The following is a 13,492-nucleotide window of genomic DNA, read 5'->3' on the forward strand; positions in this document are numbered from 1 at the left end:
GATCCAGCCTCACCAAAGCCCTTGTTTCTCTCCCTTACCTTTAGTTTCCCGTTCACTCAAATCAGGTAAGTTTTCTAACACACAGCCAAGCATGAAGAAGGAGCACTAAACAGAAGGGCACAGCCTTATTTGCCCAAAGCAGGAAAAAAACAGACTCTATAAGAAAAACTCTTCACTGCAGGTTTGGGGAGAACCCACCAAGACCTGCCATTGTTGAAAAAGCTGCATGAAACACATTTTTCAAGAATGTCTCTTAATCCAGAGTCACCAATGAACAAAGAAAAAACCACTCTTTTGCAAAGGGTTCAGTAGTTCAATGTAGTGAAGACTTCTACAGAGATGCTGGAGTATAATCTCTAACAGGAAGGCTATATTCCTGCCTTTTCTAAAATGTGAGTGTTTACAATTTTCAGAGACAAGGTTACAAGAACTTATGCATTTGAACACCAGCAAAATCACAATTTTTGGAAGTTGTCTCTATGACTCTATTTGGAGCTTCTGTGTCAAAGTTATATACAGAGACTAAACTGAACATCTGCCTAAACTGAACATGGAAAGCAGTGGAAGAATAAAAGGAGTATGAAGCATCAGCTGACCTTAACAGACAATATTAGACAATAATAGGTCTTGCTGATAACCTTTTCTCCCCTTACTCTCTCTTTTATACAATTGCACACCAAATCTGAGTTGGAACCCAAAATAAAATATACAAAAGAAGAATACACAGGTATTAAACTAAGAAAAAATTCCCAGAGTGGGTTGTGTTGATTAGCTGAATTAGCAGAAGATGAAGCTGTGTGCCTACTAGCCAGTCATGTGTGGGTAGCAGGAATGTTGCAGCATCCTGTATAACTGTGCAATACTTCATCCACACACCTTAATTTCAGCTGACAATGTCATAATTGTAACTTACAGTACAGCAACATTCGCATTGCTGGAAATGGCCTGTACAGAAATCAGTTGGAATTTCTCTTTTGAAACAAAATTTTTCAGATTTCAGAGAAATTATTTTTTCCACACTTCTCTGTGTGTGGAAAATCACAAGCTTTTTTTTTTTTTTTTTTTTAAATCAGCTGACAGCTGTTATGTGTGGAGAAACAAGTGTCCACAACAGGGACAAAAATAACTGCAGTCACTACCACTCAATGTAGCAGTTCCATTGAGTGCCAAGCCAGCAGCAGCTGCAATACTTACTAATTATTTCCTTAACCTGTTTTCCCTCCACACCCAGATAATATAAAACTTTGACCACCACTCACTTCAGATTCTGGTTTAGAGTACACAGCACAAGTATCACCACAGGGAATTAAAATGACCTGGTAACATCCCCTTATTAGTCTTGTTCCATAAGCAGCATATGATTCATTTTACAAAGGAAAGGTGAGGAACTTCCCCTTCTGAAACTACAGATAACCCCACCTGAAAAAATTACTGCTTAAGAAAGAAGTTCATATCCACAATCATAAAACAGCCATACAAGAAGCAGCAGGAATTACTCCTCACCTTGATCCTGCTGACAGCTTCCTGAGCCTGCATCATTCTCACATTCTTGGATGGAGTTTTATCAGAAAGGAGTTGAGTTGAACCAAGGTAATTGGCAGCAAAAATGATTCCATCAATTAAGTCTTCAGGATCACAAGGTCCAGGAACTGTAACACAGGAAAGCCATCACTGAAGACAATCATGATGAAATACAGCCAAAGCAGAACTGTGACAACTTGAGTCTGTACCTGAAGGCTGCAAATTCTCCTCTGAAATACTTCAGTTCAGCATGACAAAAAGGCAACCAGTACTTTCAAAGGCACAAAACATCAAACAAATAGAAATTTGTGGTGGGTTGACCCTGCCCACCAAACCCCTTCTATCACTCCCCTTCTCAGAAGGGCAGGGGAGAAAAAATATAATAAAAGTTTCATGGGGCAAGACATGGGGCAAGAACAGGGAGAGATCACTCATCAGTTACTGTCATGAGCAAAACAGACTCCACTTGTGGAAACTTGTTTCATCAATTACTAATGAAGTCAGAGTAGAATAATAAAAAATAAAAATAGATGCTACAACACCTTCCCTTATCCCTTCCTTCTTCCTGGACTCACTTTTACTCTCAACTTTCTTTATCTCCTGTACCCAGAAGTACAGGGGAATGGGGGCTGTGGTCAGTTCATCACATGCTGTCTCTGATGCTCCTTCTTCATCATGGGGAAGAGGCCTCACATTATTCCTCTGCTCTAGAATGGGATACCTCCCACGGGAGACAATCCTTCAGAACAGACTGCTCTGGTGTGGGCTACAGCATCACAAGTCCTGACACCAATTGCTCCAGGTGAGTTCGTCTCTCCACTGGGCCACATATTCTGCAGGGAGCCTGCTCCAGCCTGGGATTTCCATGGTGTCACAGCCTGCTTTTTTTGGGCATCCACATAAACTGGCATGGGGTCCTCCAGGGGCTGCTTGTGGGTATCTGTTCCACAGTGGAGCTCAATTGGCTAGAGGGGCACAACTGCCTCACCATGGTCTTCACCATGGGCTGCATGGGACTCTCTGCTCTGGCAGCTGGAGCATCTCTGGTCCTTCCTACTCCACTGACCTTGTCTTGAGAGATCCTTCTTTTATACATTCCCAGCCTTTTCTTCTCCAGCTGCAGTTGCTGTGGTGCGGAGCCTTTTCCCCCTTCTTAAATACATTATCCCAGAGGTGCTACCACTGTCACTGATGGGCACAGCTTTGGCCAGTGGTAGGTCTGTCTTGGAGCCAGCTGGCACTGACTCTATCAGACAGGCAGGAAGCTTCCAGCAGCTTCTCACGGAGGACACCCTTGTAGCCACCCCACTACCAAAACCTTGCTACACAAACCCAGTACAACACCGCTCCAGCAAAAGTTACAATTGTTAATCCAGCCTGTTTCTCGCAATTGCTCATTCTTTTGTGAGTAGGGATCAGCTTGGAGCAAAATAACCTGTGATTTTTCACTGTGATAAAGAGACACACACAGTTACTCAGTTTGCTCCTCACCCACGAAAAACAGCCTTGCAATTCTCAGACCAACAGCAGAAAGAGGAAAGGTACAGTTTCATAGCAGCAATCAGCCTCTTTCTTGCTTGGGCATTAACCACAGTTGGTGCAACAGGCAGAACAATCTCCCCGGGAATGCTCTACACATACCACACATCACAATATTTTTATGCCACAGATCTTTAAAAATAGTAGTCTTAACAAGGATACTGTGATAAAGTACTGAGTTAAATAAAAATGTTATTAAATACACAGAGCATGGGCTCTCTTGATGGCAAAGCAACACTCTTAGTCCACAGATCATTAGAGATCCAACACCCATCAACTTCTGTGGAAAGTGACGGGGTGTAAAGTGCTCCTAACCAAGCAAGGCAAATCCTTACAAGGCAGCACTTATGATTTGTAAGATTTTTGGCATTTGGCAGCTTTATCTAAAAATTTTATAGATTAAAACATTCAATTTTGACACCACATTAAAACTGTCATGATCTAAAAGCGAATGGTTAACATAAGAAATTTCCTGTTCTTAGAAGTAAGGGAAAACAATTGTTGTTCAAGACAAGTGAGAATATAAATCATATTAAAAATGGTCACAGTAAATATGTTCACATTTTATTACAAAACACCTTTGTTTATGTTTGTCTTTCTTTTTTACTCTAAAATCAAGGGGAATCTTGTACTATAAGGTGATGGGGCTTTAAGTTCCAAATTACTAAGAATTCCAATTTTGTTCTAATGATAACATAAAAGACTAACAACCTCTCAGAATTAGCATGGGTAGCTTTGGCCTCAAGGAAAAGCAAGTCATTATTATGATTCAAAAAAAAAAAAAAAGAAAGAACTGGAGAAAAATATCACACAAACTACATACATAGACAGAAGCACACGTATAAAACTTGTGAGCAGGCTTGTCTTATCATTTCTTTAAATAAAAAAAATTATGACTAGCAATTTTAAGATGCTTATCTCCAGTGTGCAGTTTGCTCAGGCAGTACATATCTCAAAAATTCTCAAAATGAGCAAGTCACTTGAAATTGAGTTATTTCCTTAGGGAAACTCCTGCATCTGGAAGTACTACATATTTACACAGAAATCACACAGCATTTTAAGTGTTGCTATTTATTACTCTACACTTCAAGGCCTTTTCACCACTTCCTCCACTATACTAAAGAGGTGCAAAACCTTTTATAGTACAATTTCTGATCAAAAATGGGCAAAGGTATAAGACCCCAAGAAAGTGCATATTAAATCCCAAAAGGGTACATGCTCCAATTGCATCAGAGGTGAACACACAGACAGCATTGTTTTTTAGAATATCTCCTCCTTTTATTATCTCTGACAACAAAACTATTATCTCAACGAAAACATAGCATGGCAATTTTTTCCGTGGACTGCTGGTGCATAAAAATTGAACATTTGTAATTTTAAGGAATTTTGTGCTGGACCAAGAAAATTTTAGTGTACAATTTTTTTTTCCTAAGGTGGAGATAATGACTTTTAAAATACAGACATATATTCCTATATTTAAAATAAAGTCCCTTGATAGACAGGACTATCAATATGAGATGAATTTAAATTCTAAGACAGATCCTTCATTGTTGCAAAATTCCAATGCTTAGCTATGAACTAACTGACATTCTAGCCAGAGACTCCAAAAGGCAGCTTATACTCTGAAGACTAAAACAACTATCAATTCGCATTCTAAAGAAAATGATCACATTCTCAATTAAACACAGTACACTGTAAAGCAATCCAAGGAGTGACAAGGAAGTCCAAATAAAGTATTACATCAACTGTATTTCTTGAATTTCATCAAGCATATGGAACAATTACGGTTAATGGAAAAGTAAAAAAAACCAAAACAATGAAACTTCTGTTTTCTGCTTCTGTCATAACTGCACACAACTTGTGTTCCTCCTGCAGTATACACAGGATGCAGACTCATACAAAAGGTAACAGCAGTTCATGTGGCAGGTAACTTGCTTTTTCATATTGTTCTGAAAAAAACTTAGAACTACTGAAACCTTAACTCTGAGATGGGAAGCAGTATTTAAGTAAGCGGCAAGTAGCTGTTGAACAAAGCAGATTTTCACTGGCAGGCCTGCCCATAAATCCAGCTGAGATTAGATTGAGCCTGCCAATTGAAGTCAATGCTGGACAGAGCACTATAGTCTTCTTGCTTGTCCGTTTTCCTTGTCCACACACATTCTTATGTGTTGTGTAAATACCATAAAGAAAGTAGCGTTTTAAGTGATACTGAGGAAAAAAAACAGCATAACTGATACAGAAACAATGAATGAAAATTAATAAAAAATGAAAAGCTCCATGCTTCCAAATTTCAGAGGGAGCACAGTAGGATTTAGCTCAGGTTCTGAATTAGACACAATTTAATCTAAATCAGCACACCCAACTTTAGTAGCTTTTCTATTCAGCAAATAAAAGTAAAATTTTATACATTATAAATACAGGAGAGTTTTTTTATGTGAAAAAAACATTTAGAAACTGTAGAACTATCTTACCTTCAACATACGTTGGAAATGAAGCCAAGCTTTTTCTGGACTGTAATTAAGACAAAAAGGATTTCAAAAAGAACATAGCATGCACAAATATGCATTAAAAATTTCTCCGTCCCAAAAACCCCCCAAACTTAAATAAGCAATAGTCATTAGTAAAGGTAGAACCACTTATTTATATTTAGTATTTTCAAGATCTAAGCACCTACTAGAGTAAATTCAATGTATTCCATTTGTGTCTACTTAGTAGAAAACATGGTAAGACCACTTGTTGGTCTTCACTAGTGCATTAATTATCTACCAATAGGTGCACTACTTTTAATAATCAAGAAATATGGAGAAAAGTACATAATACCTCAAAGATACTGGATTTTCCAACTACAAATAAATGCATACAGGAACATAAAAATTGCACTTTACTGTTATAATTCATGAATGAAACCATCATTAACAGAATACAGTTATTCATTAAGAAATGGTTTTAGACGTATCCCTCATATTAACAGTGCCTACAAAAAGCTTTCTAGATTTTAACAGGTTAGGGAGCAGCCTCTGTTCTGTGGGATAACCAGATTCACCATGACCTCACCACCAACTGTACTTACACCATTTTGAGCACAAAACCACATTTGGTAGCACCAATTACATAAATAGTGAAGGAATAAATAGAATCTTGAATTGTGCATGTAAATACATACACTAAAGTAATACCATACATCCTACTGGTAGTTTCTGTGAAAGACTATGAGACTAACCCTTCAGATATCTGATGGTTACAACTTTCAGTGAGTGAGATTCACCACTCTGTTTAATTAATAATGCAAACTATATACAAATATTTATCAAACAAAATTGTATGTGGCATTATATAATTGGTAATGGATATACTGAAATACCTGCTGCTATCATAGGCAGGTAAGTGGGTAGTTAATGAATCTGTAACTGACTGCACTAGCAGTAACTCTTCCAATGACTGCTTAATATCATTATATTAAAAGAAAATCTATACACATGATCAGAATAATGCATAAAATCTTGAATAATTTCCAGTATTTTTCTAGATGATATACATGGAAATATATGCCAAATTATTTTTCTTTATAACAGGCAACTCACCAGGGTCTGTGTACTAGTGGAAAACCCAGGTAAAACTAGAAAGGTGACAGTTACGTAACAGGTTGACTGACTTAACCCAAAGGAGTCTTATCCTTTGTAAGATATGGAAAATTGACACAACAAATAATATTTTTAACCAATGATGCATGTCTTGCTACAAAATAAAATTTGCGAATTAAAAACAAAAGGCATGTGACACAGACAACTGAGCCTGTGCAAGCTGTAAGTTCTGTTCATTCTCTATTTTCTCTAAATTTTCTCTAAATTACTAAGCTGTGTTGAGAATCCAAGAATCCATCAGGTCCAAGAATCCAAGAGTCCATCAGGTTCTGTACTAGCATTGATAAAGATGTCAATAATCAATGATCTGCTGCTGCCAATGCATTTCAGCTGCTGTGAGGACACTGACATGCCTTTTCACATCTGTGGCTCTTTCACCTCTTCAGATGAATGCTCCTACTGAACCAGCTATCCATATAAACTCCAACAACTGTTTGTAATAATTGCTGATCTAGTGCTAAAGGGGGCATTCAAACACTGGGTGACAGGCATAGAGGACAAATCCCCCACAAACAAGAGGCAGCTCACATACATAACAAACATACTTTACCAAGTATTTATTTCTTTTTAAGCAGTGAACAAAATCTTTGATACAGATTTAGCAACTGTTCAGCACTCCTAACTAGAAACTTATTTTCAGGACAGAGTGGTGCATCATATATGTCTTTATTCTCACACACAAATATAATTTTTCTTGTTCATTACCCAGGTAGAAAGGCATTCTATTAAACCATTAAAAGAGTAAAGTAACAGGTAAAGTTACCAGTAGGTAGAAACCTACACCTTTTAATTTTACATAGCCATGAATAATGAAATATCAGGGTCATTAATATTTCATTACTTTCAATAATCTTGCTGCCATCTGGTATTATAAATTTATATTTAATAAAAATGTTTCTCTAAGACCTAAAAATCCAGAAATTATGAGGCTGTTTTATCACTTTTATTCTTGCATTACAAATACTAAAGTGGGAATTATTCCCCATTTGAGGGAAACTAATAGCCCAATACATTCTACACTGAAACCTGGTTTACAGCCTCTGTAACTATGTGTAAGCACATCCTAACAATGGAAACCAACAGTGCTTTGTTTGTTTTCTTTCTTTGAATTAGTTTACTGATACCTAAAAATAGCTAAAATATAGAATACATAGTGGCAAAGTCTGTAGTGAAGAATGCTTAAGGCTTTAATAAGCTAACAGTAAAGCAGATGAAAACTTAAATGTATGATCTATAGTGGAAAACTTCAAAATATGAAAAATTATGGGTTTCTTCAGTCTTTTGAAATTTTACATTATTTTCTAAATGCAAATGCAGACTGGCACTATTACATACATGTTACAAGCTTTTCTATCCCTTGATAATCGCAAAAGTATAAAGGAACAAATGGATTATTTAATTAGTGTTTCATTTTTAATCCACTTATAGTAGATCAGGTTTTTAATTTTGGAAGATAACTCATCCATTGCTACCAGTAACAATATAGTATTTTGTTATGGTAATTTCTAGATTGTTTTCAAGTTTGTGAAAAAAAAAAAAGGCAAATAAACCAAATTTTTTGCAGATTTTTCTGTTTACAGAACCTGCCACTCTATACTAATCCAAATCCTTTTTATGTCAAATGATTTTCTTTTCACACTATGAGCAGTTCTATTCACACTTATTTTGTTTTGCTGGAACTACTGCAGTCTAAAGCACTACCAGCTGAGGGAAAAGCCCCAAACTATGTAGCTTTATTCTGAGAAGCCTGGAGTCAGGAACTGAATTCGGATTAACAATCACTTGCAGGCCAGTTTCTACAATGACAAAATATTAAGAAACATAATTTATTATGTAATAACTTAAGCACTTTTTCATCTGGCTGACAAATACTCTTTCTTAGTGGGGGGAAAAAGGAAAAGGCTTCTTTGTTTTGTCTCTGCTACAGAGGGGATGTTGGGTGTTTGGTAAATCAGTACCCTGCAGCCTGTTAGACAAATTTAGTGACAGCTTAACACAGAAATGCCACGACAAAGAGTTGTGGTATGCTAGAAATTCAAACAGCCGGGCAATCATAAGGTAAAGAAGCATAAGGAAAAGAAAAAAAAAAAAAAGAAAAAAAAAAGAAAAAAGAAAAGGGATTGCACAATTACAAGGGAGCAGGGAAAATAAAAGGCATAAGCAAAGGCATAAGCAGCATGAACCAGACTGTGGTCTTTAAAAAGGTTTTACTCTACCTCTTTATTAGTGGAAGCCTCTGCTGTACTGCAGACATCCTGGTGATGTTGTCTGCTTGATGATTCAGCACCTCGAGGTGAAGAGGAACCTGGAGATGGAGACTAGACATGGCAAGACAATCAAGTTATTGTGAGTGCTCGATGTAGAAATTATTCTTTCATTTTTTGCATCCTGTGCTCTGACATTCTAAGAAAGAAAAGGTAAAGTCACTTAAGAGTAAGCTGTGATGGGAGACAAGTGAATTGACCTTAAGCAGCACACAGGGATTCAGCTAAAGTTTATTTAGTTGTCAAACCGGGGAAAAGTAATAAAAGACTGAAATTTCCCCATAAGCACACAAGTCCTCAGTTATTAACCTGAGTGCTAAACTAATCTAATCTGAGCAGAGGAAGGTCACAGTGGTTGTACATAAAGGTTATTTCATTATCTTAAAAAACAACTTTTATAAACTGTGCAGAATAATATTGATGTATTTAAGAATGTATTAATATATTCAATGACAATTCAATACCAGTGTAATCAAGGACTGGGATTCCTCAATCTAGATACAGTAAGGACTTGGAAAATATTCAACAGTTCATGCTATTAGCTCAATATGTGTGCTTTAGATCTGATTTCCTCATTCTTCTCCTTTTTCCGTAAACAATTCAGTGGAGAAACTGTCTATGTGATTGATCAACAAGTATCTTGATAAAGGGGAAGAACATTTTGGGAAAGGATATTCTAATCATAGACAATTCCTAATAAATTCTGGTGATGTGAAAAAGCTGTAGCAAGGTATCTGAAGTACAGAGCAGGGGATCCTGATATGAGGGTGTGACACAAGTACACAGAATGTGGAATTAATGAAGGTAACCAAAATGAAAGAGAGTACAAAGCTTTAACCCAGCAGGCATTTTTAGAGGCAGATTTTAAGGAGATACCTACAAAACATGTCTGCCCAAGCCAAAATGGAAATCCTATAAAGGGAAGTTTAACATTTACCTACAGCTGGGTATTTAGCCCAATAGCCCTGGCATTCTACAGTCTCCTTTAACATAGGAAGAGTGCAGCTCTAGCTGTGCCAGCTCAACAGTTCATCACTGATGGCAAAACAAGTAAAATGCTATTCTTATATTTTCATAAACAGTACGACATAGCTTTTCTCTGAGCCAATAAGTCATATCAGAAAAGGGATACATTTCCAGTGGACTGAGTTGGCAGCAGCTCTACCCTCGGCAGCTGAAAAATTGAGTTCCATTAAATAGTCTACAAAAAACTCACAAAACCAAACCAAGAACAACAACTAAAACCCCAAACATCTAAGTTTCTCTTAGCCTCCCTTAGATATGAAATGAAACAAGAAAACATAACTCCCTTCTCCACTTCTCTTTACAGACATTCCTCTATCTCAGATAATAACTAAGTATTAAGATTATAGTTAACTAATAAATGCTTCCAAAGAGTTAAGAAGCAATTCTTTACAGTATCTCCCATGTTAAAGAGCAGTCCCTGCATCTCCCTGTATTTTGAATTACAACTGCAAGACAGAAGAAGATGCAGCTGTGAAACAATCCCTAGAAAGCTGGCATGTTGCACTATCAGACTGAAGAATTACTTGCCACATGAGCAGGGGCTGTGGGAGAGATACAGGCTCCCTTGAGTTGCTGTGTAATTACCAGTCAACAGTGCCACAGTGATGCAACTGCACAAATGGCAACTTCTATTTACATAAGGAAGAGTTTTCATGGTGTTCACATTCTTATTATTATGCAGTATTTATATATTATGAATAAATTTAAAAGGTGCATTATACTATCAATGCACTAATGACATCTAGACATTGTAGCATTCAGCTTTAAACAAGAAACAAAGAAATCAAATTAAGTATGAAATATGTACATGCAAACACACAAAAGCACTCTTTACAATGGCTGAAAACTCATATTCACATACTGAAGGATAAAGATTAATGATTTCATTTAAACCAGACAATTAGCATTAAGAAATGGTGCATCATTTGAAATGTACTAGCAGTTACTCCAGTAGCACTGTAAGTGCCTTTATCTACAAAGTATTAGAACTAAGTTATTACATGGCTTTCTATGTGCTGTGTTTGAATGTCTGCTCAAATATGTGTTTTGGGAGAGAAAAACCTCTGAATAACAACAACCAACCAAACAACCCCCCTCTAAACCAAACCAAGAACTAGAATTACCAAACCCAAATATCTAATGTCTTACAAAGTCTGCTGCATGACATGACATGAGAGCTGTCCTTGAAAACATTTGTACAGGAAAGTCCAGTCCTTGAAGAATTAACACTCAATTCTCTTTGACACCAAAATGCATTTTTGGAGGTACTGTATATAATGTACAAGGAAAGAATGCAGTCACAGTAATAACAAGAAATATTTTGATGCATCATAGTGGATAGATAATTTGCAGAGCTACTCTAAACAAAGTCTAAAATAAAGGCTGAGTGACTGTTTCACTTGTCATTAACAAAACAAGTTTTAGAAGCCTAGCAAAGTTGACAGAACACAATAAGGTTACATGATGCATGCTGTTATTAGGCACAAAGGTCTATCAACGGAATTAGATTAGATTTTTTTACATGCAGCAATAAAAAAGTGATAGCTATCCCTTTTTCTCTTGAATATCTACTTACATTTTTCTTACGATACTCAACCTGGTACATCCAAAAATTCTCCATCTCAATTTTGGCACTGACTCTTAACAAACATGCAACCCACTCCACTTGAGAAACCTTCCTTGCTCTTGTGCAGAGGGATCTAGTAACGGAACTTGTAAAAGGAGAGGATTGTGTTGCATCTAACCTATCTAGGTCAATCAGTTGTTTCCTAAACATCTCATGAAGAGACATGTAACTGACACTGAAACACTGAAACTTATAAAAGCAGCGTTGTTTTATGTGCTTTCAGCAGGAGATCATTTGAATAGAGTACAGCTTGAGGGTCACATAGGCTAGGACAGAGGGGATGAAATCATAGAATCATAGAGACATAGAATCGTTTATATTGGAAGGAATCTTAAAGATCATCTAAATTTTACTGCTGCCCTTGCCATGGACAGGGAGACTTTCCGATAGATTGAGTTGCATAAAGCCCCATCCAGCCTGGCCTTGAACACTTCCAGGGATGTGGCACCTGGATAAACTGTGACAGTGCCTCACCACTACCACGGTAAAGAATCTTTCCTTGTATCTAATCTAAACCTACTTTGTCAATTTGAAGTGGTTCCCCCGTGTCCTATCACTACATGCCCTTGTAAGAAGTTTTTCACTGACCAGTATCTCTCAGTCCTTACCTGTAGAGCTGCTTTCAATGAATTCTTCTTCTTCCAGTTTGTGTTTGGGATTGCCTTGGCCCATGTGCAGGACCTTGCACTTGCCCTTGCTAAATTTCATGAGGCTCTCACAGATCAGGTCTGCCTCTCAAGCCTACCCATGTCCCTCTGGATGGCAACCCTTCCCTCCAGTGTGTTGATCACATCACTCACCTTGGTGTCGGCAAACTTGCCAAGGATGCACTCAATCCCACTGTCCATGCTGCTCACAAAGATATTAAACAGCACTGGTCATTTTTTGTTTTGAAAAAGGTAGTTTATTCAGAGCTTTTTTATAGTACCATGTGTGTGGACAAATCAACAAATGCTTCAGAAATTCAAGATTCACTTAAACAACAGGACATTACTTATTTGACACTAATGTCTACCTACAGGCACTATGGCACAGGTATGGCAAAGTCTCCTTATACATTAGCTCAGGAGACAATCATATAAAGCAAGGCTTTTTTTTTTTTTTTTTTAGAGATAGTGCTCTGAGAAGAACCCATGTACATTAGGAAAAGGTCAAAGCACTATCAGATCTCCAGGTCCAACACGCAAATATAGTCAGATGCATTCTATCACAAGAATTGCCTTTATCAGGACAACTACGGCAGTAAATCTCCCAGGTTTTAAGCCAACTATGTGATGGCAGTGTCCTCTGTCATTTATACAGCTCAAATTCTGTTCACTAAAATACAGACTGAGACCATAGGTTTTAATTGGCTCAAATACCAATAAAGAATTAAGCTAAAAGCTAATGATTATTAGTTGTCTTTGAAAATTTGTTTTAAGTACAGTGCTAAAAATGGTGGGCTTGATAAAAATGATACCAACTTAGCACTTTACATATACCTGCATACTGTGGCACAATCTATGGAATTCAATTTATAATTCTGACATATGGATTTAACTTTGTACTGTAGTTCTGGTATAACTGCCTCTGCACACACCCTGTGCACTTACCCATCTGTTTGCTGGGTGGTCCAGGACCTGCCCCTGTCAGTCTGTGCATACATGATAGGACTAGATGACCTGAGACAAGGTTACTTGGCTGAACTGCTCCTTCGGAACAACACATCTGATTAACTGCTATAGGACCTCTCCATAGAGGAATTTCAGGCAGCCTAAAGAGATTCCCCCAGAAGGCTCCTCCTGTGCCCAAGACAACTGATAAGCACCATTTATCATTTTAACTACCTACTATCTTGGGTAGTTAGCATCTGAAGTGAGGGGCTCTATCAACAG

General features: G+C 37.4%; 1 protein-coding gene across 7 annotated transcripts in view; it reads right to left on the bottom strand.

The window, feature by feature from the left end:
- The window catches only part of APBA1 (amyloid beta precursor protein binding family A member 1), an 85,166-nt gene that overhangs the window by 21,017 nt on the left and 50,657 nt on the right, over positions 1-13,492 (bottom strand). For all 7 annotated transcript variants that reach the window (XM_054004399.1, XM_054004404.1, XM_054004397.1 and 4 more), the window contains 3 exons: positions 8,918-9,019; positions 5,532-5,571; positions 1,504-1,649 (listed from right to left, as the gene is read on the bottom strand). In XM_054004399.1, the coding sequence (XP_053860374.1) occupies positions 1,504-1,649; positions 5,532-5,571; positions 8,918-9,019 (288 nt within the window). The remainder of the gene's footprint in view (positions 1-1,503; positions 1,650-5,531; positions 5,572-8,917; positions 9,020-13,492) is intronic.

This window comes from Vidua macroura, chromosome Z (assembly GCF_024509145.1).
Source record: "Vidua macroura isolate BioBank_ID:100142 chromosome Z, ASM2450914v1, whole genome shotgun sequence".
Taxonomy (NCBI): Eukaryota; Metazoa; Chordata; class Aves; order Passeriformes; family Viduidae; genus Vidua; species Vidua macroura.